The sequence below is a fragment of the Salvelinus fontinalis genome, chromosome 3, assembly GCF_029448725.1.
Source record: "Salvelinus fontinalis isolate EN_2023a chromosome 3, ASM2944872v1, whole genome shotgun sequence".
NCBI classification, from domain to species: domain Eukaryota; kingdom Metazoa; phylum Chordata; class Actinopteri; order Salmoniformes; family Salmonidae; genus Salvelinus; species Salvelinus fontinalis.
This window is the reverse complement of record NC_074667.1, coordinates 38,966,242-38,989,753: the sequence shown is the minus strand read 5'-3', so window position 1 is coordinate 38,989,753 and position 23,512 is coordinate 38,966,242. Positions and strand designations below refer to the sequence as shown.

At 45.7% G+C, this 23,512-nt stretch overlaps 1 protein-coding gene across 4 annotated transcripts in view; it reads right to left on the bottom strand.

The window, feature by feature from the left end:
* The window catches only part of LOC129847443 (sodium-coupled neutral amino acid transporter 3-like), a 69,232-nt gene that overhangs the window by 21,034 nt on the left and 24,686 nt on the right, over nt 1-23,512 (bottom strand). For all 4 annotated transcript variants that reach the window (XM_055915251.1, XM_055915238.1, XM_055915259.1 and 1 more), the window contains 3 exons: nt 6,101-6,174; nt 5,724-5,816; nt 561-642 (listed from right to left, as the gene is read on the bottom strand). In XM_055915251.1, coding sequence (XP_055771226.1) covers nt 561-642; nt 5,724-5,816; nt 6,101-6,174 — 249 coding nt within the window. The remainder of the gene's footprint in view (nt 1-560; nt 643-5,723; nt 5,817-6,100; nt 6,175-23,512) is intronic.

Here is a 23,512-nt window from a genome sequence, read left to right as displayed (position 1 = left end):
CGGACGAATCTGGGTTTGGCGGATGCCAGGAAAACTTTATCTGCCCGAATACATAGTGCCAACTGTAACGTTTGGTGGAGGAGGAATAATGGTTTGGGGCTGTTTTCATGGTTCGGGTTCGGGCTAGGCCCCTTAGTTCCAGTGAAGGGAAATCTTAACGCTACAGCATACAATGACATTCTCGACGATTCTGTGCTTCCAACTTTGTGGCAACAGTTTGGGGAAGGTCCTTTCCTGTTTCAGCATGACAATACCCCTTTGCACAAAACAAGATCCATACAGAAATGGTTTGTCAAAATCGGTGTGGAAGAACTTGACTGGCCTGCACAGAGCCCTGACCTCAACCTCATCGAAGACTTTCAGGATGAATTGGATCACCGACTGCGCGCCAGGCCTAATCGCCCAACATCGGTGCCTGACCTCACTAATGCTCTTGTGGCTGAATGGAAGCAAGTCCCCGCAGCAATGTTCCAACATCTAGTGAAAAACCCTCGGTCATGTAGTGTATGTTACTTTTTAAATATGTGTTATAAGTAAAGAGCATGCAGTATGTTACTCACCCTGATGGATTGTCAACCCCCAGGAAGGCCTGGATGACCAGAGGGAACTCATACTTCACGATGTACAGGTAACTGGACATGGCTGTGGGAGGGACACACAAAGACACAGCTTTTAGTAATAGGATCACACACATACACTGTATACAGTGTTGATAGCCACTAGCTGACTAATGCAGTGCTAATAGCAGGCTGGTTTGTAACAGTAAAAGTATTTGCTTATAAGTTGGCTGAAAATGTAATTGAAACCAGTAGTCATGAGTGCACACAATTTGGTTACATTAGAATTTATACATTTGAAGATATTACTGATGGAGTTTATGTTATAGGCTGGCTGGCCGTGTCCTCTGTATGACTTGTCTTCCCTCAGTGTGCCTTGTAGTTACCACGCATGACTGCATTTGTTAGTGACAGAGACATGGTTGTTGAATTCATTCATTTTCAGTCCTGTGGACTTCACCAAGTGAGTTCTTACTGTAGGTAAATGTTATTATTAAAATTCAACTGTTTATGACAATACATTACATACAGTATATCATAAGGCCTTACTTTGACAGCCAAGTTTTACCCTAACACAGTGGTGTTAGGAACCTCCTGGTTTACAGGCCACATCAGGCCTGCAAGTCACATTATGCTGGATGGCAAAATGATGTGGAATTCCTATTGGAATCCAACCACAGTAAGGACATCCAACAGCTGAACATTTTATTCACCCGCAACCAGCATTCACAATGATTGTCAGGGTTAGGAGCATTGATAAAGGAGACTACCTAAACCATTTAAACTGGAACAACCATTTCAGTAACGGGAGCAATACATCTGACTATCTGAATGGATTAGTTAAGAAAAATGTACGTAATCAATCAATGTACATGAAAAAAGCAGATATTAAAAATTATATTTAACAAATCTAGCAGGTGAAAGCGTAGCCTTGTGGTTAGAGAGTTGGACTAGCAAACGAAAGGTTGCAAGATCAAATCCCCGAGCTGACAAGGTACAAAATCTGTCGTTCTGCCCCTGAACAAGGCAGTTAACCCACTGTTACTAGGCCGTCATTGAAAATAAGAATTTGTTCTTAACTGACTTGCCTAGTTAAACAAATGCTGGGAAATAATATGATGGGACTGTTTTACTTTCCACAGAGTAAAACTTACACTGGTTATGAACACTGAGGTTCTTTTACACCACTGAGTGTTAATTTCACTCTTAGAGAGTTAATCAACACTAGAAATACTGAAAAATCAAGGCTAGGCAACAGTGGCCAATTTGCTGTGTGCCTGGTCTTGCCTGCATCCTCTCATACAGACTCATAATCCCCTCACCTTCCACATATACACATCAGGGAGAGAAAACAGAAAAATACAGTATGTAGGAAGAGAGAGGAGCAATGCTAATTGGCCATAGAGCCAGGCTGCTCTCAGGGTATCCATTGGCAAAGACATATCACAGTTTTCAAACCCAAAGGCGCAACATCGCAATACTTCCGGGAACGCGTCGCGAAGAAGACTTGACAGACCAGACCGGGGTTTGGGGTTTGACAAATCAATGAGAGAAGTGAAAAATTCATCCTGTTATTTTCTCTAATTGTAAAGGCAAAACCTAGATGAAAGTGACAAACTGACACGTTTTCATTTTGCCTTTAATTTGACGGCATGCACATGCGCAGTTCGGAGCGACACGACCATTAGACCCGATGACGTGTTTCTGTGCATGTGCTATGCTAGCTGTGTGTGTGTGTGTGTGTGTGTGTGTGTGTGTGTGTGTGTGTGTGTGTGTGTGTGTGTGTGTGTGTGTGTGTGTGTGTGTGTGTGTGTGTGTGTGTGTGTGTGTGTGTGTATGTACAGTTGATTCCAGACTCGTTTTTCAACCACTCCACAAATTTCTTGTTAACAAACTAGTTCTGGCAAGTTGGTTAGGACATCTACTTTGTGCATGACACAAGTAATTTTCCCAACAATTCTTTACAGACAGATTATTTCACTTAAAATTCACTGTATCACAATTCCAGTGGGTCAGAAGTTTACATACACTAAGTTGACTGTGCCTTTAAACAGCTTGGAAAATTCCAGAAAACGATGTCATGGCTTTAGAAGCTTCTGATAGGCTAATTGACATCATCTGAGTCAATTGATAGTGTACCTGTGGATGTATTTCAAGGCCTACCTTCAAACTCAGTGCTTCTTTGCTTGACATCCTGGGAAAATCAAAAGAAATCAGCTAAGAACTCTAAGAATTGTAGACTTGCTAAGAATTGCTAAGAATTGCTAAGAATTGTAGACCTCCAGAAGTCTGTTTCATACTTCATACATACAAAATTTCCAAACGCCTGAAGGTACCACATTCATCTGTACAAACAATAGTACGCAAGTATAAACACCATGGGACCACTCAGCCGTCATACCGCTCAGGAAGGAGACGTGTTCTGTCTCCTAGAGATGAATGCACTTTGGTGTGAAAAGTGCAAATCAATCCCAGAACAACAGCAAAGGACCTTGTGAAGATACTGGAGGAAACAGGTACAAAACTATCTATATCCACAGTAAAACGTGTCTTATATCGACATAACCTGAAAGGCCGCTCAGCAAGGAAGAAGCCACTGCTCCAAAACCAGCATAAAAAGCCAGACTACGGTTTGCAACTGCACAAGGGGACAAAGATCGTACTTTTTGGAGAAATATCCTCTGGTCTGATGAAACAAAAATTGAACTGTTTGGCCATAATGACCATCGTTATGTTTGCAGGAAAAAGGGGGAGGCTTGCAAGCCGAAGAACACCATCCCAACCATGAAGCACGGGGTGGCAGCATCATGTTGTGGGGGTGCTTTGCTGCAGGAGTGACTGGTGCACTCCACAAAATAGATGGCATCATGAGGTAGGAAAAGGATGTGGATATATTGAAGCAACATCTCAAGACATCAGTCAGGAAGTTAAAGCTTGGTCGCAAATGGGTCTTCCAAATGGACAATGACCCCAAGCATACTTCCAAAGTTGTGGCAAAATGGCTTAAGGACAACAAAGTCAAGGTATTGGAGTGGCCATCACAAAGCCCTGACCTCAATCCCATAGAAAATTTGTGGGCAGAACTGAAAAAGCATGTGCGAGCAAGGAGGCCTACAAACCTGACTCAGTTCCACCAGCTCTGTCAGGAGGAATGGGCCAATATTCACCCAACTTATTGTAAAGTTATGTAAACTTCTGACCCACTGGGAATGTGATGAAATAAATAAATGTTGAAATGAATAATTCTCTCTACTATTATTCTGACATTTCACATTCTTAAAATAAAGTGGTGATCCTAACTGACCTAAGACAGGGAATTGTTACTCGGATTAAATGTCAGGAATTGTGAAAAACTGAGTTTCAATGTATTTGGCTAAGGTGTATGTAAACTTCCAACTTCAACTGTGTGTGTGTGTGTGTGTGTGTGTGTGTGTGTGTGTGTGTGTGTGTGTGTGTGTGTGTGTGTGTGTGTGTGTGTGTGTGTGTGTGTGTGTGTGTGTGTGTGTGTGTGTGTGTGTGTGTGTATGTACAGTTGATTCCAGACTCGTTTTTCAACCACTCCACAAATTTCTTGTTAACAAACTAGTTCTGGCAAGTTGGTTAGGACATCTACTTTGTGCATGACACAAGTAATTTTCCCAACAATTCTTTACAGACAGATTATTTCACTTAAAATTCACTGTATCACAATTCCAGTGGGTCAGAAGTTTACATACACTAAGTTGACTGTGCCTTTAAACAGCTTGGAAAATTCCAGAAAACGATGTCATGGCTTTAGAAGCTTCTGATAGGCTAATTGACATCATCTGAGTCAATTGATAGTGTACCTGTGGATGTATTTCAAGGCCTACCTTCAAACTCAGTGCTTCTTTGCTTGACATCCTGGGAAAATCAAAAGAAATCAGCTAAGAACTCTAAGAATTGTAGACTTGCTAAGAATTGCTAAGAATTGCTAAGAATTGTAGACCTCCAGAAGTCTGTTTCATACTTCATACATACAAAATTTCCAAACGCCTGAAGGTACCACATTCATCTGTACAAACAATAGTACGCAAGTATAAACACCATGGGACCACTCAGCCGTCATACCGCTCAGGAAGGAGACGTGTTCTGTCTCCTAGAGATGAATGCACTTTGGTGTGAAAAGTGCAAATCAATCCCAGAACAACAGCAAAGGACCTTGTGAAGATACTGGAGGAAACAGGTACAAAACTATCTATATCCACAGTAAAACGTGTCTTATATCGACATAACCTGAAAGGCCGCTCAGCAAGGAAGAAGCCACTGCTCCAAAACCAGCATAAAAAGCCAGACTACGGTTTGCAACTGCACAAGGGGACAAAGATCGTACTTTTTGGAGAAATATCCTCTGGTCTGATGAAACAAAAATTGAACTGTTTGGCCATAATGACCATCGTTATGTTTGCAGGAAAAAGGGGGAGGCTTGCAAGCCGAAGAACACCATCCCAACCATGAAGCACGGGGTGGCAGCATCATGTTGTGGGGGTGCTTTGCTGCAGGAGTGACTGGTGCACTCCACAAAATAGATGGCATCATGAGGTAGGAAAAGGATGTGGATATATTGAAGCAACATCTCAAGACATCAGTCAGGAAGTTAAAGCTTGGTCGCAAATGGGTCTTCCAAATGGACAATGACCCCAAGCATACTTCCAAAGTTGTGGCAAAATGGCTTAAGGACAACAAAGTCAAGGTATTGGAGTGGCCATCACAAAGCCCTGACCTCAATCCCATAGAAAATTTGTGGGCAGAACTGAAAAAGCATGTGCGAGCAAGGAGGCCTACAAACCTGACTCAGTTCCACCAGCTCTGTCAGGAGGAATGGGCCAATATTCACCCAACTTATTGTAAAGTTATGTAAACTTCTGACCCACTGGGAATGTGATGAAATAAATAAATGTTGAAATGAATAATTCTCTCTACTATTATTCTGACATTTCACATTCTTAAAATAAAGTGGTGATCCTAACTGACCTAAGACAGGGAATTGTTACTCGGATTAAATGTCAGGAATTGTGAAAAACTGAGTTTCAATGTATTTGGCTAAGGTGTATGTAAACTTCCAACTTCAACTGTGTGTGTGTGTGTGTGTGTGTGTGTGTGTGTGTGTGTGTGTGTGTGTGTGTGTGTGTGTGTGTGAGCCCATACCTCCGATGTTTTGCAGTGTAATGGCGATGCCGGCGGCCATCTTGCCTGGCGTTCCAAACGCCCTTTGGCCCAGCTGCTCATACGCCCGGATACCTGAGTCACAGTCACCAAGCACATTAACATAGAGTACTGTACTGCCGCATAGAGCATGCAGAAAAGCCTTGCTATTAAAGCATAGTAGAATGTAGGGCACTCGGGAGGGGGCTGTGAATTCAGAGTGATTAGTGTAATTAAAAACATGCTAAAGAGAAGAGGCAACCTGTAAGGCTGTGGGATGTTATCATGACATTAGTCTTCCCGACATGGCCTGTAGGGGTTGACTGTATAGTCTGTATGGTCTCTAATAAGGTTTTGCTCATGGTCTGAAGATTACATACCCACAATGCCAGAGGACTTGAGTAGCAAGTGGATGGAGTAAGATGAGAGGACAGCCACTACCGTCAGGAGCACCCTGCAGAGGAAAGAGGAGAGAGCATCATCATCACCATCTTCATCATCAACTCCATCATTGTCATAATAATCATCATCACCATCTTCATCATCAACGCCATCATTGTCATAATAATCATCATCACCATCATTATCTTTATCTTCATCATCATCATCCTCATCCGTATTGAACTTGATGACCAGCCTGCAGTACGTTCTGGTGCAGTATGACAGTAACAGCTGTTTAATCCATGGCTCTATAGATGACATTCCTCCATGTAAACCATTGATTCAGCTGGATGTACAGCTGGGTGTTGGGTTATGGGGTCTTGGGTTATGGAGGGCATTCATAATAAGCAACCGACTGACTCAGGTTCACCCAGGGTTAGCCTCATACAGAGCTTCAGCCTAACAAAGCACTATCTACAAATATCTCCCCCATTCCCCCACCACTAGAAATAACCACAAGGACATTAAGCGCGCTATTTAAAGGGGAAAATATTTACAAGATAATGCTGACATTGGCGAGCTGAGGAGAAACCGCAGAGTTAACAAAAAGTACAAGATTCTATGTTCCAAGATCTCCCAAAATACTGCTCCAGCCCCCAGCGGCCAACATCTGGTCAAACAGACCAATCTGGACGGACGAAACACAGAAACCTGATCTTTCTGTTCACTTCCCAGAGCATCTCCTCCTCCCCTCCTACTCCAAGTTGTTTCCTCTCTATCGAATTTCTCTCGAATTGTTACTCTTGGCAACTAGAGCTGAGCTTGCTTCGGAGTGGCCAAGCACGTCTTTCACCTCGACATCAACTCTGTTTCACATGGTTCTGTGTCTGGGGCGGCGTGGTGTAAGAATGCAGTACAGGCTGATTTGTGGTGGAGGAGAAGTCAGCCGGTGCAGTGGTGGGAACAGTGTGACAGACAGGCAGGCAGGCAGATAGACAGTTAGGTAGACAGACAGACAGACAGACAGATGCTCTGTGTGCTGTTCAGCTCAGCTCAACTCAACTCTCCCCCACTGCATTCCTGGAAGGGCCAGTGCCAGAGCCCATGCCAGCGCTCGGCTGAGACGTCTGTGTGTTCCAACTATGATCTGAAATGTTAGACCACTACTACTTGTCCAGAAAGCTCCAATGCAAGTCGTAGTATAGCTCTGGCATGTGATGTGTCTGACTGTGGGTGGCGAGGTAGCTCTGCAATGCCACCTTATTAATGGTATACCTCTCATGATGAGGTACTACTGCCATGTGTCCTAAGCTCACCCCTGTCCTCACTGTAAAACATTCAGTTAATGTATACTCAGCTAGCACGTAATGTTCTGAGAACCATATGTTTCTTAGAGCTTGGTGAGAGCGTGGTTGTCCTATGGTTATTTTGCATGCAACCTTCCCACAACATTCTGGGAATGGTGTGGGATAGTTGCTTGGCTTTGGAACATTCTCAGCACATTTAAGGAACTTGACAAAATAGTTCTCCGGTGGGAATTTCAATACTTCAGCATCACGTTTCCTACAGGTTTCTTCATGGTTCTATTTAAAGTAATGTTCTCAAATTGTTCACAGAACGTTAAGAAACAACGTACTTCTGTGGGAATTTCAATGCATCAGCGTAACATTTCCTACAGGTTTCCTCATGATTCTATTTAAAGTCATGTTTTCAGAACGTTCAGAGAACATTAAGAAACAATGTTGTGCTGCAGGAATTTCAGTACTTCAGCATAATGTTTTCTGCAAGTTTCTTCATTGTTTTATTTATGAAAACTTTCCATTAAAAAAACACAAGAAAGCATTAGTAACGTTCAAAGAGTATAAAAACACTATTGTCTCAGGCTCACCATGCTAGTTTAAGGTTTAATTAGCAAAGGTCATCGAAATTGTTAAAAGGTTAAAAAATATATAATAATTAATGTAATATTTTTTTTTTTATACTTTGTGTTAAAATAAAGAAAAGTATAGGGCCTCCCGAGTGGCGCAGCGGTCTAAGGCACTCCATCGCAGTGATTGAGGCGTCCCTACAGACCCGGGTTTGATCCCAGTCTGCATTGCGACCAGGAGACACATGAGGCGGCACACAATTGGCCCAGCATCATCCTGGTTAGGGGAGGGTTTGGCCGGCGACTCCTTGTGGCGTGCCAGGTGTATGCACACTGACTTCCGGGTTAAGCGAGCAGTGTGTCAAGAAGCAGTGCGGCTTGGCAGGGTCAGGTTTTGGAGGACGCATGGCTCTCGACCTTCGCCTCTCCCGAGTCCGTACGGGAGTTGCAGCGATGGGACAATACCGTAACTACAAATTGGATATCACAAAATTGGGGAGAAAAATTTGTATTTTTTTAAAATAGGTGCCTAATTTGCATAAATACACACGTTGTATTTGCATATATGAATAAATTAACATAAATGAGAAGCACAGGGCTGCAACCACCAAACACTTGCTCTACCTGCACTCACCTGCGTTGTATAGAATACCTAATGAATTACTGTTGTTTTCACAGTCTCTTGTATAATTCAACAAGTGTGTTAATAGCAGGATACCCGTAGATAAAAAATGTACATGCTTGGCTCTAGACTACACCTATCTATACATACGTTACAGTGTTTACGAGATCGGACATACTATCACTATAATCTGAGTGTAGATTTTTGAAACTGGCTTTCATTTCAGCACATCTAATTTGTAAACTGTATTAAATTATTACTTTTTTAAATTCCACAGAAAATGAACACACATCAAAATGAAGTTGTCTTTCTTCTCTTTATTGTGATGTAAGTGTCAAGACGGTGCGTTAAATCCCTGATGAAGCTTTAGCGTTCTTATTGATTCAACAGAAAGCCAATGTATCAAATCAAATGTTATTTGTCACGTAAAGAACAGGTGTAGACTAACAGTGAAAAGCTTACTGATGGGCCCTTCCCAACAATGTAGAAAGAAAATAGAGAAATAAGAGAAAAGTAATATCACATAATAATACAGTTAATAATAAATACACAATGAGTAATGATAACGTGAGGTAGACATGTCCATATAACTAGGAATAAAGGGACTAGGCAACAGGATAGATAAACAGTAGCTGCAACATATGTGATGAGTCAAGAAAGTTAGTGCAAAAAGGGTCAGTGCAGATAGTCTGGGTAGCTATTGGGTTTCTGTGCTTTCAGAAAGTATTTACACCCCTTGACATTTTCCACAATTTGTTGTGTTACAAAGTGGGATTAAAATGGATTTTAATGTCATGTTTTGTCAACGATTGTCACGATCGTGTGGCGGATTGACGGACCAAAATGCAGCAGTTGGAAAATAAGCCATCTTCTTTATTAACACCACGAAGATGAACACGACACAAAACTCTATACAAACTAACAAAACAACCGTGAAGCTACAAACGTTGTGCACATACATACAGGCTACAAACGTTTTACATAGACAATTACCCACCACCAATGAGAGCCTATGGCTACCCTAAATAAGGCTCCCAATCAGAGACAACCGAAATCAGCTGTCTCTAATTGGGAACTCATTCAGGTAACCATAGACTCTCCTAGACAACTAAACATACATAGACAACACTAGAAACATGTACTCCACACAAACCCATATACTATACACAAACCCTTTTACCATAAACAACACCCAAAACCAACAAAACATAAACATTCCCCATGTCACACCCTGACCTAACTAAAATAATAAAGAAAACAAAGAATACTAAGGCCAGGGCGTGACATAACCCCCCCCTTGAGGCGCGAACTCCGGGCGCACCATACACAGTCTAGGGGAGGGTCTGGGTGGGCTTCCCTCCACGGTGGCGGCTCCGGCTCTGGTCGCGGTCCCCACGTCACCACAGTACCTAACCACCTCCTAGGCTTCCTCCAAACGACCCCCCTCCACATTAACCCCATTGTATTAAGGGGCAGTTCCGGACTAAGGGACAGCTCCGGACTAAGGTCCAGTACCAGGGTAAGGGGCAGCTCCAGGGTAAGGGGCAGCTCCGGACTGATGAATGGCAGCTCCGGACTGAGGGACTGCAGCTCCGGACTGAGGGACTGCAGCTCCGGACTGAGGGACGGCCCATGGCTGGCTGACAGATCTGGCTGCTCATGGCTGGCTAACGGATCTGGCTGCTCATGGCTGGCTAACTGATCTGGCTGCTCATGGCTGGCTGACGGATCTGGCTGCTCATGGCTGGCTGACGGATCTGGCTGCTCATGGCTGGCTGACGGATCTGGCTGCTCATGGCTGGCTGACGGATCTGGCTGCTCATGGCTAGCTGACGGATCTGGCTGCTCATGGCTAGCTGACGGATCTGGCTGCTCATGGCTAGCTGACGGATCTGGCTGCTCATGGCTAGCTGACGGATCTGGCTGCTCATGGCTAGCTGACGGATCTGGCTGCTCATGGCTAGCTGACGGATCTGGCTGCTCATGGCTAGCTGACGGATCTGGCTGCTCATGGCTAGCTGACGGATCTGGCTGCTCATAGCTAGCTGACGGATCTGGCTGCTCATGGCTGGCTGACGGATCTGGCTGCTCATGGCTGGCTGACTGATCTGGCTGCTCCTGTCTGGTTGGCGGCTCTGGCAGATCCTGTCTGGTTGGCGGCTCCGGCAGATCCTGTCTGGTTGGCGGCTCTGGCAGATCCTCTCTGACGGACGGCTCTAGCGGCTCCTGTCTGGCTGGCGGCTCTAGCGGCTCCTGTCTGGCTGGCGGCTCTAGCGGCTCCTGTCTGGCGGACGGCTCAGTGGGCTCATGGCAGACGGGCGGCTTTGCAGGCTCATGGCAGACGGGCGGCTTTGCAGGCTCATTGCAGACGGATGGCTCAGATGGCGCTGGGGAGACGGATGGCTCAGATGGCGCTGGGGAGACGGATGGCTCAGATGGCGCTTGGCAGACGGGCAGTTCAGTCATTGCTGTGCAGACGGCAGACTCCTGCCGGCTGAGGCGCACTGTAGGCCTGGTGCGTGGTGCCGGGACTGGTGGCACCGGGCTGGGGACACGCATCTCAGGGCTAGTGCGGGGAGCAGCAACAGGACGCACAGGACTCTGGGGACACACAGGAGGCTTGGTGCGTGGTTTAGACACTGGTGGTAAAGGGCTGGAGACACGCACCATATAGCTAGTGCGTGGAGGAGGCACTGGTGGTACTGGGTTGGGGCGGGGAGGTGGCGCCGGAAATACCGGACCGTGCAGGCGTACTGGCTCCCTTGAACGCCGAGCCTGCCCAACCTTACCTGGTTCTATGCTCCCCGTCGCCTGACCAGTGCGGGGAGGTGGAATAACCCGCACCGGCCTATGTAGGCGAACCGGGGACACCATGCGTAAGGCTGGTGCCATGTACGCCGGCCCGAGGAGACGCACTGGTGACCAGATGCGTTGGGCCGGCTTCATGACATATGGCTCAACGCTCAGTCTAGCCCGGCCGATACGTGGAGCTGAAATGTACCGAACCGGGCTATGCACGCGTACAGGAGACACCGTGCGCTCTACTGCGTAACACGGTGTCTGCCCGTACTCTCGCTCTCCACGGTAAGTACAGGGAGTAGGCGCAGGTTTCCTACCTGACTTCGCCACACTCCCTTTAAGGCCCCCCCAAGAAATTTTTGGGTTGTACTCACGGGTTTCCAGCCTTGTCTCCGTGCTGCCTCCTCATATCGCCTCCTCTCGGCTTTAGCTGCCTCCAGCTCTTCACGAGGAAGGCGATATTCTCCCGGTTGAACCCACGGCCCCTTACCATCCAGTATCTCCTCCCATGTCCATGAATCCTGTGTAGGTAGGTCCTGTTGCCGCTTTCCATGCCGCTTGGTCCTATGGTGGGTAATTCTGTCACGATCGTGTGGCGGATTGACGGACCAAAATGCAGCAGTTGGAAAATAAGCCATCTTCTTTATTAACACCACGAAGATGAACACGACACAAAACTCTATACAAACTAACAAAACAACAAAACGACCGTGAAGCTACAAACGTTGTGCACATACATACAGGCTACAAACATTTTACATAGACAATTACCCACCACCAATGAGAGCCTATGGCTACCCTAAATAAGGCTCCCAATCAGAGACAACCGAAATCAGCTGTCTCTAATTGGGAACTCATTCAGGTAACCATAGACTCTCCTAGACAACTAAACATACATAGACAACACTAGAAACATGTACTCCACACAAACCCATATACTATACACAAACCCTTTTACCATAAACAACACCCAAAACCAACAAAACATAAACATTCCCCATGTCACACCCTGACCTAACTAAAATAATAAAGAAAACAAAGAATACTAAGGCCAGGGCGTGACAACGATCTACATAAAATACTCTGTAATGTCAAAGTGAAAGAAAAATTCTAACATTAGTAAAAAAAAGAAGGAAAAAAAAGAAAACGCTAATATATCTTGATTCGATAAGTATTCAGCCTGCTGAGTCAATCAATACATGCTGGAATCACCTTTGGCAGCGATTACAGATGTGAGTCTTTCTGAGTAAGTCTCTAAGAGCTTGCAACACTTGCTTGCAACATTTTGCCCATTATTTTTTTTTTCAAAATTCTTCAAGCTCTGCCAAATGTTGATCATTGCTAGACAACCTTTCAAGTCTTGCCATAGATTTTCAAGCAGATTTACATCAAAACTGTAACTCGGCCACTTAGGAACATTCACTGTTTTCTTGGTAAGAAACTCCAGTGTAGATTTGGACTTGTGTTTTAGGTTATTGTCCTGCTGAAAGGTGAATTCATCTCCCAGTGTTGAGTGGAAAGCAGACTGAACCAGGTTTTCCACCAGGATTTTGCCTGTGTTTAGCTCCATCTGCTGTCTCAGCCACTGCCTGTCACCAAGGGAGTACCCCAAGGCTCAATCCTAGGCCCCACGCTCTTCTCAACTTACATCAACAACATAGCTCAAGCAGTAAGAAGCTCTCTCATTCATTTATATGCAGATGATACAGTCTTATACTAAGCTAGCCCCTCTCTGGATTTTGTGTTAAACACTCTCCAACAAAGCTTTCTTAGTGTCCAACAAGCTTTGTCTGCCCTTAACCTTGTTCTGAACACCTCCAAAACAAAGGTCATGTGGTTTGGTAAGAAGAATGCCCCGCTCCCCACCGGTGTGATTACTACCTCTGAGGGTTTAGAGCTTGAGGTAGTAAACTCATTCAAGTACCTGGGAGTATGGCTAGATGGTACACTGTCCTTCTCTCAGCACATATCAAAGCTGCATGCTAAGGTTCAATCTTTCTCCTTCTCTCTTTCTTTCTCTCGGAGGACCTGGGCCCTAGGACCATGCGTCGGGACTGCCGCCCGTGGTGACTCCTTGCTGTCCCCAGTCCGCCTGGCCTTGCTGCTATTCCAGTTTCAGCTGTTCTGCCTGCGGTTATGGAACCGCCACCTGTCCCAGACCTGTTGTTTTTCAACTCTTAATGATCAGCTATGAAAAGCCAACTGAAAATTATTCATGATTATTATTTGACCATGCTTGTCACTTATGAACATTTTTGAACATCTTGGCATAGTTCTGTTATAATCTCCACCCGGCACAGCCAGAAGAGGACTGGCCACCCCTCATAGCCTGGTTCCTCTCTAGGTTTCTTCCTAGGTTTTGGCCTTTCTAGGGAGTTTTTCCTAGCCACCGTGCTTCTACACCTGCATTCTAGCTGTTTGGGGTTTTAGGCTGGGTTTCTGTACAACACTTCGAGATATTATCTGATGTACGAAGGGCTATATAAAATAAAATTGATTGATTGATTGAATCTAGACTTGGTTTCCTCTATCGTAATTGCTCCTATTTTACCCCAGCTGCCAAATTAACCGTGATTCAGATGAACATCCTAGCCATGCTAGACTACAGAGACGTAATTTATAGATCGGCTGGTAAGGGTGCTCACGAGCTGCTAGATGTTCCTTACCATTCGGTCATCAGATTTGCCACCAATGCTCCTTATAGGACACATCACTGCACTCTATACTCCTCTGTTAACTGGTCATATCTTTATACCTGTCGCAAGACCTACTGGTTGATACTTATTTATAAAACCCTCTTAGGCCTCACTCCCTCCTATCTGAGATACCTACTGCAACCCTCATCCTCCACATACAACACTGCTAAAAACAGTCAAACTGGACCGTATTATCTCCATCTCTCTCTGGTCTTGGCCATTGTGGAGAGGTTGGAGTCTGTTTGATTAAGTGTGTGGACAGGTGTCTTTTATACAGGTAACGAGTTCAAACCGGTGCAGTTAATACAGGTAATGAGTGGAGAACAGGAGGGCTTCTTAAAGAAAAACGAACAGGTCTGTGAGAGCTGGAATTCTTACTGGTTGGTAGGTGATCAAATACTTATGGCATGCAATAAAATGCAAATTAATTACTTAAAAATCATACAATGTGATTTTCTGGATTTTTGTTTTAGATTCCGTCTCTCACAGTTGAAGTGTACCTATGATAAAATATACAGACCTCTACATGCTTTGTAAGTAGGAAAACCTGCAAAATCGGCAGTGTATCAAATACTTGTTCTCCCCACTGTATATATATATTTTTAAATCCCAGCCCCCGTACTTGCAGGAGGCCTTTTGCCTTTTGGTAGGCTGTCATTGTAAATACTTGCCTATTTAAATAAAATAAAACAATTATGTTTCTTTGTTATTCTGAAAAACTCCCCAGTTTGACGATTACAAGCATACCCATAACATGATGCAGAAATATGGAGAGTGGTACTCAGTAATGTGTTGTATTGGATTTGCCCCAAACATAACACTTTGTATTCAGGACATAAAGACATGCAGTATTACTTTCATGCCTTGTTGCAAACAGGATGCATGTTTTGGAATATTTTGATTCTGTACATGCTTCCTTCTTTTCACTCTGTCAATTAGGTTAGTATTGCGGAGTAACTACAATGTTGTTGATCCATCCTCAGTTTTCTCCTATCACAGCCATTAAACTCTGTGTCTGTTTTAAAGTCACCATTGGCCTCATGGTGATATCCCTTGGTGGGTTCCTTCCTCTCCGGCAACTGAGTTAGGAAGGACGCATGTACATTTGTATTTTGATACACCATCCAAATAATATTTAATAACTTCACCATGCTCAAAGGGATATTCCATGTCTGCTTTTACATTATTTACCCATCTACCAACAGTCCTTCTTTGCGAGGCATAGGACAATCTCCTTGGTCTTTGTGGTTGAATCTGTGTTTGAAATCCACTTGTAACGGCAGATTTCCTCCTCTTCGTCTGAAGAGGAGGTGTAGCAGGGATCGGACCAAGACGCAGCGTGGTAAGTCTCCATGTTTTAATATAATAAACTGAACGTAACACAATACAAAATAACAAAGAGAATCTAACCGAAAACAGTCCCGTGTGGCACAAACACTGACAAAAGAAACAAACACCCACAAACCAACAGTGAAAACAGGCTACCTAAATATGGTTCCCAATCAGAGACAATGGAAAACACCTGCCTCTGATTGAGAACCATATCAGGCCAAATGACAAACCTAAGCATAGAAACACAGAACATAGACTGCCCACCCCAACTCACGCCCTGACCATACTAACTAAAGACAAAACAAAGGAAAATAAAGGAAATAAGGTCAGAAATGTGACAGTACCCCCCCCCCCCCCCCCCCCCCCCCCCCCCCCAAGGTGCGGACCCCGGCCGCAAAACCGGAACCTATAGGGGAGGGTCTGGGTGGGCATCTGCCCGCTGTGGCGGCTCTGGCGCTGGACGTGGCCCCCACTCCACCATAGTCAATACCCGCTTCCGTGGCCTCCTAGGAACGGCGACCCTCCTAAATGGCCCCACTGGACTGAGGGGCGCCTCCGGACTGAGGGGCGCCTCCGGACTGAGGGGCAGCTCCGGACTGAGGGGCAGCTCCGGCCTGAGGGGCAGCTCCGGCCTGAGGGGCAGCTCCGGACTCAGGGGCAGCTCCGGACTGAGGGGCAGCTCAGGACTGAGGGGCAGCTCAGGACTGAGGGGCAGCTCAGGACTGAGGGGCAGCTCCGGACTGAGGGGCAGCTCCGGACTGAGCGGTAGCTCCGGACTGAAAGGCAGCTCCGGACTGACGGGCAGCTCCGGACTGACGGGTAGCTCCGGACTGACGGGCAGCTCCGGACTGAGGGGTAACTCAGGACTGAGGGGTAGCTCAGGACTGAGGGGCAGCTCCGGACTGACAGGCAGCTCCGGACTGAAAGGCAGCTCTGGACTGAAGGGCAGCTCATGACTGACTGGCGACTCTGGCAGCTCCTGACTGGCGGACGGCTCTGGCTGCTCCTGGCTGGCTGGCGGCTCTGGCGGCTCCTGGCTGGCTGCGTCTCTGGCGGCTCCTGGCTGGCTGGCGGCTCTGGTGGCTCCTGGCTGACTGGCGGCTCTGGCGGCTCAGGACAGACTGGCGGCTCTGGTGGCTCAGGACAGACTGGCGGCTCTGGCGGCTCAGGACAGACTGGCGGCTCTTGCGGCTCAGGACAGCCTGGCGGCTCTTGCGGCTCAGGACAGACTGGCGGCTCTTACGGCTCAGGACAGACTGGCGGCTCTTGCCGCTCAGGACAGACTGGCGGCTCTTGCGGCTCAGGACAGACTGGCGGCTCTTGCGGCTCAGGACAGACGGGAGACTCTGGCGGCTCAGGACAGACAAGAGACTCTGGCGGCTCTGGACAGACGGGCAGCTCAGGCGTGCCGAGGCGCACTGTAGGCCTGGTGCGTGGTGCCGGAACTGGTGGTACCGGGCTGGGAACATGCACCTCAAGGCTAGTGCGGGGAGCAGGAACAGGGCATACAGGGCTCTGGAGACGCACAGTAGGCTTGGTGCGTGGTGCCGGAACTGGTGGTACCGGACTGGGTACACGCACCACTGGGCGAGTGCGGGGAGCAGCAACAGGGCGTACTGGACTCTAGAGACGCACAGGAAGCCTGGTGCATGGTGTAGGCACTGGTGGTACCGGATCGACCGGACCGTGAAGGCGTACTGGAGCTCTTGAGCACCGAGCCTGCCCAACCCTACCTGGCTGAATGCTCCCCGTAGCCAGGCCAGTGCGGCGAGGTGGAATAGCCCGCACTGGGCTGTGCTGGCGAACCGGGGACACCATGCGTAGGGCTGGTGCCATGTACACCGGCCCGAGGAGACGCACTGGAGACCAGATGCGTTGAGCCGGCTTCATGGCACCTGGCTCGATGCCCACTCTAGCCCGGCCGACACGAGGAGCTGGAATGTACCGCACCGGTCTAAGCACGCGTACTGGGGACACCGTGCGCTCCACCGCATAACACGGTGCCTGACCAGTACGACGCCCTCTCTCTCCACGGTAAGCACGAGGAGTTGGCTCAGGTCTCCTACCTGCCTTCACCACACTCCCCGTGTGCTTCCCCCCCCAAGAAATCCTCATACCAGCGCCTCTCTGCCTTCGCTGCCTCCAACTCTGCCCTGGGACGGAGATATTCCCCTGGCTGAGTCCAGGGTCCTTTGCCGTCCAGAATCTCCTCCCAAGTCCATGAATCCTGTGTCTTTAGCCGCTGCTGCTGCTGTCCTTTACCACGCTGCTTGGTCCTTAGTTGGTGGGTGTTTCTGTAACGGCAGATTTCCTCCTCTTCGTCTGAAGAGGAGGTGTAACAGGGTTTGGACCAAGACGCAGCGTGGTAAGTGTCCATGTTTTAATATACTAAACTGAACATGACACAATACAGAATAACAAAGAGAATCTAACCGAAAACAGTCCCGTGTGGCACAAACACTGACACAAGAAACAAACACCCACAAACCAACAGTGAAAACAGGCTACCTAAATATGGTTCCCAATCAGAGACAATGGAAAACACCTGCCTCTTATTCGAGAACCATATCATGCCAAATGACAAGCCTAAACATAGAAACACAGAACATAGACTGCCCATCCCAACTCACGCCCTGACCATACTAACTAAAGACAAAACAAAGGAAAATAAAGGAAATAAGGTCAGAAACGTGACACCACTGCTATACTGAGGGACCTTACAGATAATTGTATGTGTGCGGTACAGAGATGAGGTAGTTATTAAAAAATGATGTTAAACATTATTATTGCACACAGAGTGAGTCCATGCAACTTATTATGTGACTTATTAAGCACATTTTTACTCCTGAACTTATTTAGGTTTGCTGTAAAGAAAAGGGGTTGAATACTTACTGACTAAAGACATTTCAGCTTTTCATTTTTTATTCATTTGTAAAAATGTTGAAATACATAATTCCACTCTGACATTACGGGGTATTATGTGTAGGCCTGTGACCAAAAATGTTCTTTGTCAATTTTAAATTTAGCCTGTAACAATACAAATCTGGAAAACGTCAAGGGGGAGTGAATACTTTCTGAATGCACTGTAACTATTTAACTAAGGGTAGAAGCTGTTCAGGGTTCCGTTGGTTCCAGACTTTGTGCATCGGTACCACTTGCCGTGCGGTAGCAGAGTGAACAGCCTATGACTTGGGTGGCTTGTCATTCACAATTCTGTATATTTGTTTCTCATTTCAGCGATAACCGGGGTGTGTTTGAAAGGTCATCACAAACATTTACGTGGTCGTAACATTAACGGGAAAAAACAACAGGCTCAAGCAAAAGTATGAAAGAGTCACAGGAGTAAAATTAAATCAATCCAGCCAGACATATTTAATTGACAAGTGGATTTTGCACCCCTCAAACACAGGAAATAGATGGCTGAAAAAGACAGATCCTCAGGTCGGTGGGGCATGCGCATTGCTGGTTTAATGGGGTTTGAAATGTGAATGGGATGTGAGTGGGGTGCAAATAAGGGCCAGTGCACAGCCACCTCCCTCCATACAGCCACTGAACACCCTCTTTGTTCAGCTAAAGCTCACATGACACAACAGTCAGGCCGAGAGGTGTTACACACAGTCAGTAGCCCTCTGCCTGCCTCTGCTCCAGTCCCTTTCCTTTGAGGAAACACACTACCCAGCTAGCACATAACATTCTGAGAACCATATGTTTCTTAGAGCTTGGTGAGAGCGTGGTTGTCTTATGGTTATTTTGCATACAACCTTCCCACAACTTTCTGGGAATGGTGCAGGATAGTTGCTTGGCTTTGAAACATTCATAGCACATTTAAGGATCTTCTGAATTTGTTCTTGGTATTTCATTGCTTTAACAGAACATTTCCTAAAAGTTCAAACATGGTTACATTTAATATCAATTTTGTTAATGATCTACGAGCGTTCTCCAACTGGTTTGACATTAGGAATTTTATCAAATAGTTCAGAGAATATTAAGAAACAACATTCTTCTGTGGGAATTTCAGTACTTCAGCATAATGTTTCCGACATGTTTCCTCATGGTTCAATTTAAAGTCATGTTCTCAAATTGTTCCGAGATCGTTAAGAAAACGTTCCATAAAAACCACAAGAAACCTTTAACAACGTTCAGAGAACAATCTAAGAATGTTATTTAAAAACATATACATTCCGTTCTCAGCATCAACAAAACTCTCTCTAAGTGTGTTCAGGTGTGTTGGCCGCGCTCACTAATTGGCCACACCTGATCTTAATAAGTGCTTTCCTTTGAAATGGGGTCTGTTTGAATAGACTAAAATGAACAGCTTTGTATGCGTAAAAAACATTGCATGCTAGCTCCATCCTGGTAGCGCAGTGGACTAATTCCATGGATAAACAACAGAACATTATAGGTTTGAATATCACTGATGCTGTGTCACAATAAAAAATAAATGTGTTTTGCATGATTAATGCCTAAGGAAATGAATGTCCATGTGTCCTGTTTGTGCTTGGAGTAATAAAAAAGTTTACCCAAAATAAGCTAGCAGTGTTATTTGGTATTTATTAGGATCCCCATTAGCCGCTGCAAAAGCAGCAGCTACTCTTCCTGGGGTCCACATATTGAAAGTCTTATTGAAACATTCAGAGAAAGTTTTAAGGAAGTTACTCAAAAACCTTTCAAATAACTTATAATTTCCGTTCTCAGAGCGTTAATATAACCTCCCAGCAAAACTTTAAGGAACCAGAGTAAAACATTCTCAGAACCTCACTGCAACCTAAAAATAAATGTTCCCAGAACAGGCAAAATGTTCACTTCTGTTCTCAGAATGTTTATAAAAACGTTCAGTATTACCAGTCAGGAAACATATGGCTTTGTTCCCACAACCAATGTGAAACCAAAAACACATGTTCCAACAACTTCCAAGGAACCAAATGTGCTAGCTGGGTAATCTCCTTACAGCAATCCTACCAGTCAGTCACTGGTCCCGTTGGAGGCTATAGGCTACAGGTCCCAGGGCCTACCTGGACCTACACTCATACACAGGCAAGAATGGTGTCAGATGTGTGGTCTGATGCACTATGCCTTAGAGCAGACTGCAAGCCATACCAATAGTGGGTGACTAGAATTCTTATCAGTGCTCTATGGCTCCAATGTACAGAGTAGGTGTTAGGTGAGGTCAAAGGAAAGCGTAGGAGAATACACTGGAGGGATGAGATGCCACTGTTGTGATGTTAGTTGGGCGTGTTGTTGAGTTTTCCCATTGTTTTTCTGTGTTCAGAGAAGTGTGTACTGCTATGTAGGTCTGCGGTACCCCTTTGGGAACGAGCAGCTAAGAAAGAATAGAAAGGAGAAGGGAGAAGCGGCCTCCCGGGTGGTGCAGTGGTCTAAGGCACTGCATCGCCTGTGCCACCAGAGACTCTGGGTTCGAGCCCAGGCTCTATCGCAGCCGGCCACTACCGGGAGGTCCATGGGGCGACACACAATTGGCCTAGCGTCGTCTGGGTTAGGGTGGGTTTGGGCGTCGTCCGGGTTAGGGTGGGTTTGGCCGGTAGGGACATCCTTGTCTCATCACGCACTAGCAACTCCTGTGGCGGGCCGGGCGCAGAGCACGCTGACCAGGTCGCTAGGTGTACGGTGTTTCCCCCGACTTCCGGGTTGGATGCCGCTGTTTTAAGAAGCAGTGCAGTTGGGTTGTGTTTTGAGGACGCATGACTCTCGACCTTCGTCTCTTCCCGAGCACGTACGGGAGTTGTAGCGATGAGACAAGACAGTAACTACTAAGAATTGGATACCACGAAATTGGGGAGAAAAAAAAGAGAGGAGAGGGACTTGTACTCTGGAGGCTTGAGCACAGCACATAGTGGTCAACTGAAAATCTGCTTGACTGGCTCCTCTCCCTACATGTTTCTTTCCCTCTTTCTCTATCTGGGATACTAGTCAACTCAACATGGCTGCTGGAGAGCATAATTATTTGAGGCATGTGGATTTATGTGATTTATAGTAGATACATAAATACATACCTTAAATAAATGTACTGTACTGTGTTTCACTATTACATTCCACATGAACAGTGAGTGAGACATGTTTAGTTTAATATTGCACTGAGCACTGAGCTGTATACAGCAAGCCAGGTGGCCAAGACAGACAGACAGTGTAGTTTAGTAACCCAGAGTTCAGCTGGTCCAGACCAGTCCAGACCAGACAAACCACCTAGCTCAAAATAAATATTTTTTTCTCACTGTGTAAAAAAATCCTCTAGACATGACTCAAGGCATAAAGCTTGGATACAGTCTATGAATAATATTTGTGTCTGTGATGGTTGTCTACAATAGTATCAACGTTTATTTCGTCACATTCGGTGACAAATGCGGTTATGCTGCCAGTAAGACTAATAACATCTTCTCTTTCCTAACTAGAGGGTGCTTGGAAGGTTTTGTTAGTCACCCTGCCTACAATTCCACCGAATTTAGACCCTGCTAGTAAACAGTCAATAGATTTGGCATTACTACACACATCCCAAACACTGCTTTACCTCTAGGTAGAGAGCTATTGTATTGTAATCCTATCCAAGGTCGCTTGGTAAACAAATCCCTCGGGCTAGGAGAGTTTTCTAATAAAAGCAGCATGAGAGTTTACAGCACATACAGCTTTTCGTGGAACAAGACTTAGCAACCTAGATCCCATGGCTGCTGCCACCTTGTACCCTAGCTACTGGGGTGAGGAGGTGTGTTGGTAAATAGAGGAAGACAAGGGAGTGTGGATGTTATGGTATATGTCATTGATTTATGGGTGAGATTATCAACTGGAAACCTGAGCTGGACAGCAGGGTCATGCAAAGACACGCAGCAACACTCATAATCAGCACAGAGTATAATGGGCCAGGTTCGGTGCTAAACCCACAAACACATTACATAACCCCTACATGACCAATATGACACCTGTGAAGCTAAACCCTCTGTGACTCGTCCTGACAGCAGACGCCACCACAGCCCAGATTATTCTCCCTAGCTGGCATGGCAGACTCCTGAGAATGCACTCATGTATATTCAGTATTCACGTATTCGATCACAGCACAAGATAGGACACGCAGATGCAAGCACATTGAGGTTATTTCCAGCATCCATCATTATAATTGCAATGGTTTGACACAGTAGCACAACGCTGCTATTGGCATAGTAATGAAAGCTCTCCACCCCGGCCCAATTACATTACCTGTCATTAGTCCATACATTTTGAAGCCCCTATTCATCTCAATGCACATGTATCGCATGAAACACAAGGTGTTACGCACCTGCCAGTGTGTTACAGCTGTAGTTATGACACCTATTACACAGTAATGATGTATTTACTCTTTAGCTTTTATCTAGTGACTGTTCAATTAGGCCTGTCATATACAGTCTACCGCCTGGTTAATTGCCTTTAAATAATTACAGAGCTATTTCTGTCCAGGGAAGAGCTCAGTTTAGAGGGACTAAATGTGCAATTGAATCAGAGGAACATCTGCGGCTACTGTGAGCATGCCTGACTGGGTTATGCTCTGGGTGTACATCCGTGTACATGCATCTACTCATTGATCTTAGCATTCACCATATAGAACTGCAGAGATGGGAACCAGGTCACAATTGAGCAAGTCCTAAGCAAGTCTCAAGTCTTAACCTTCGAGTCTCGAGTCAATTCCCAAGTAATAAGTGGCAACTCTCAAGTCAAGTCCCATGTTCCAAAGCTCAGGTCAAGTCACAAGTCCTTAATTTTGTTTTCCTTACATTAGGCCTACTAATACAATATATAGGCCTACATAATAAACTTCACAGATCATGAAATAAATGTTTTTTGAATCATCATTAATAATAGAAAAGCCATCCAAATGATGATATACAGTTAGTGTTGATAGTACAGCTACAGTTTGACTGACATTGTGAAATCTCCAATTAGAATAAAGTGGCATTGTTTTTACCCCGCCCACAACATGCACATTGAGAGGTCTGTGGTTGGCTAAGAATAAACATTTATGGAAACTCTTGCTCAGAGTGCATATTTTCAAGCGAGAAGCGGTGAAAATATAGGACAGTACTCTATTTTTCCCCATGCCTTTCCGCATCTGGAG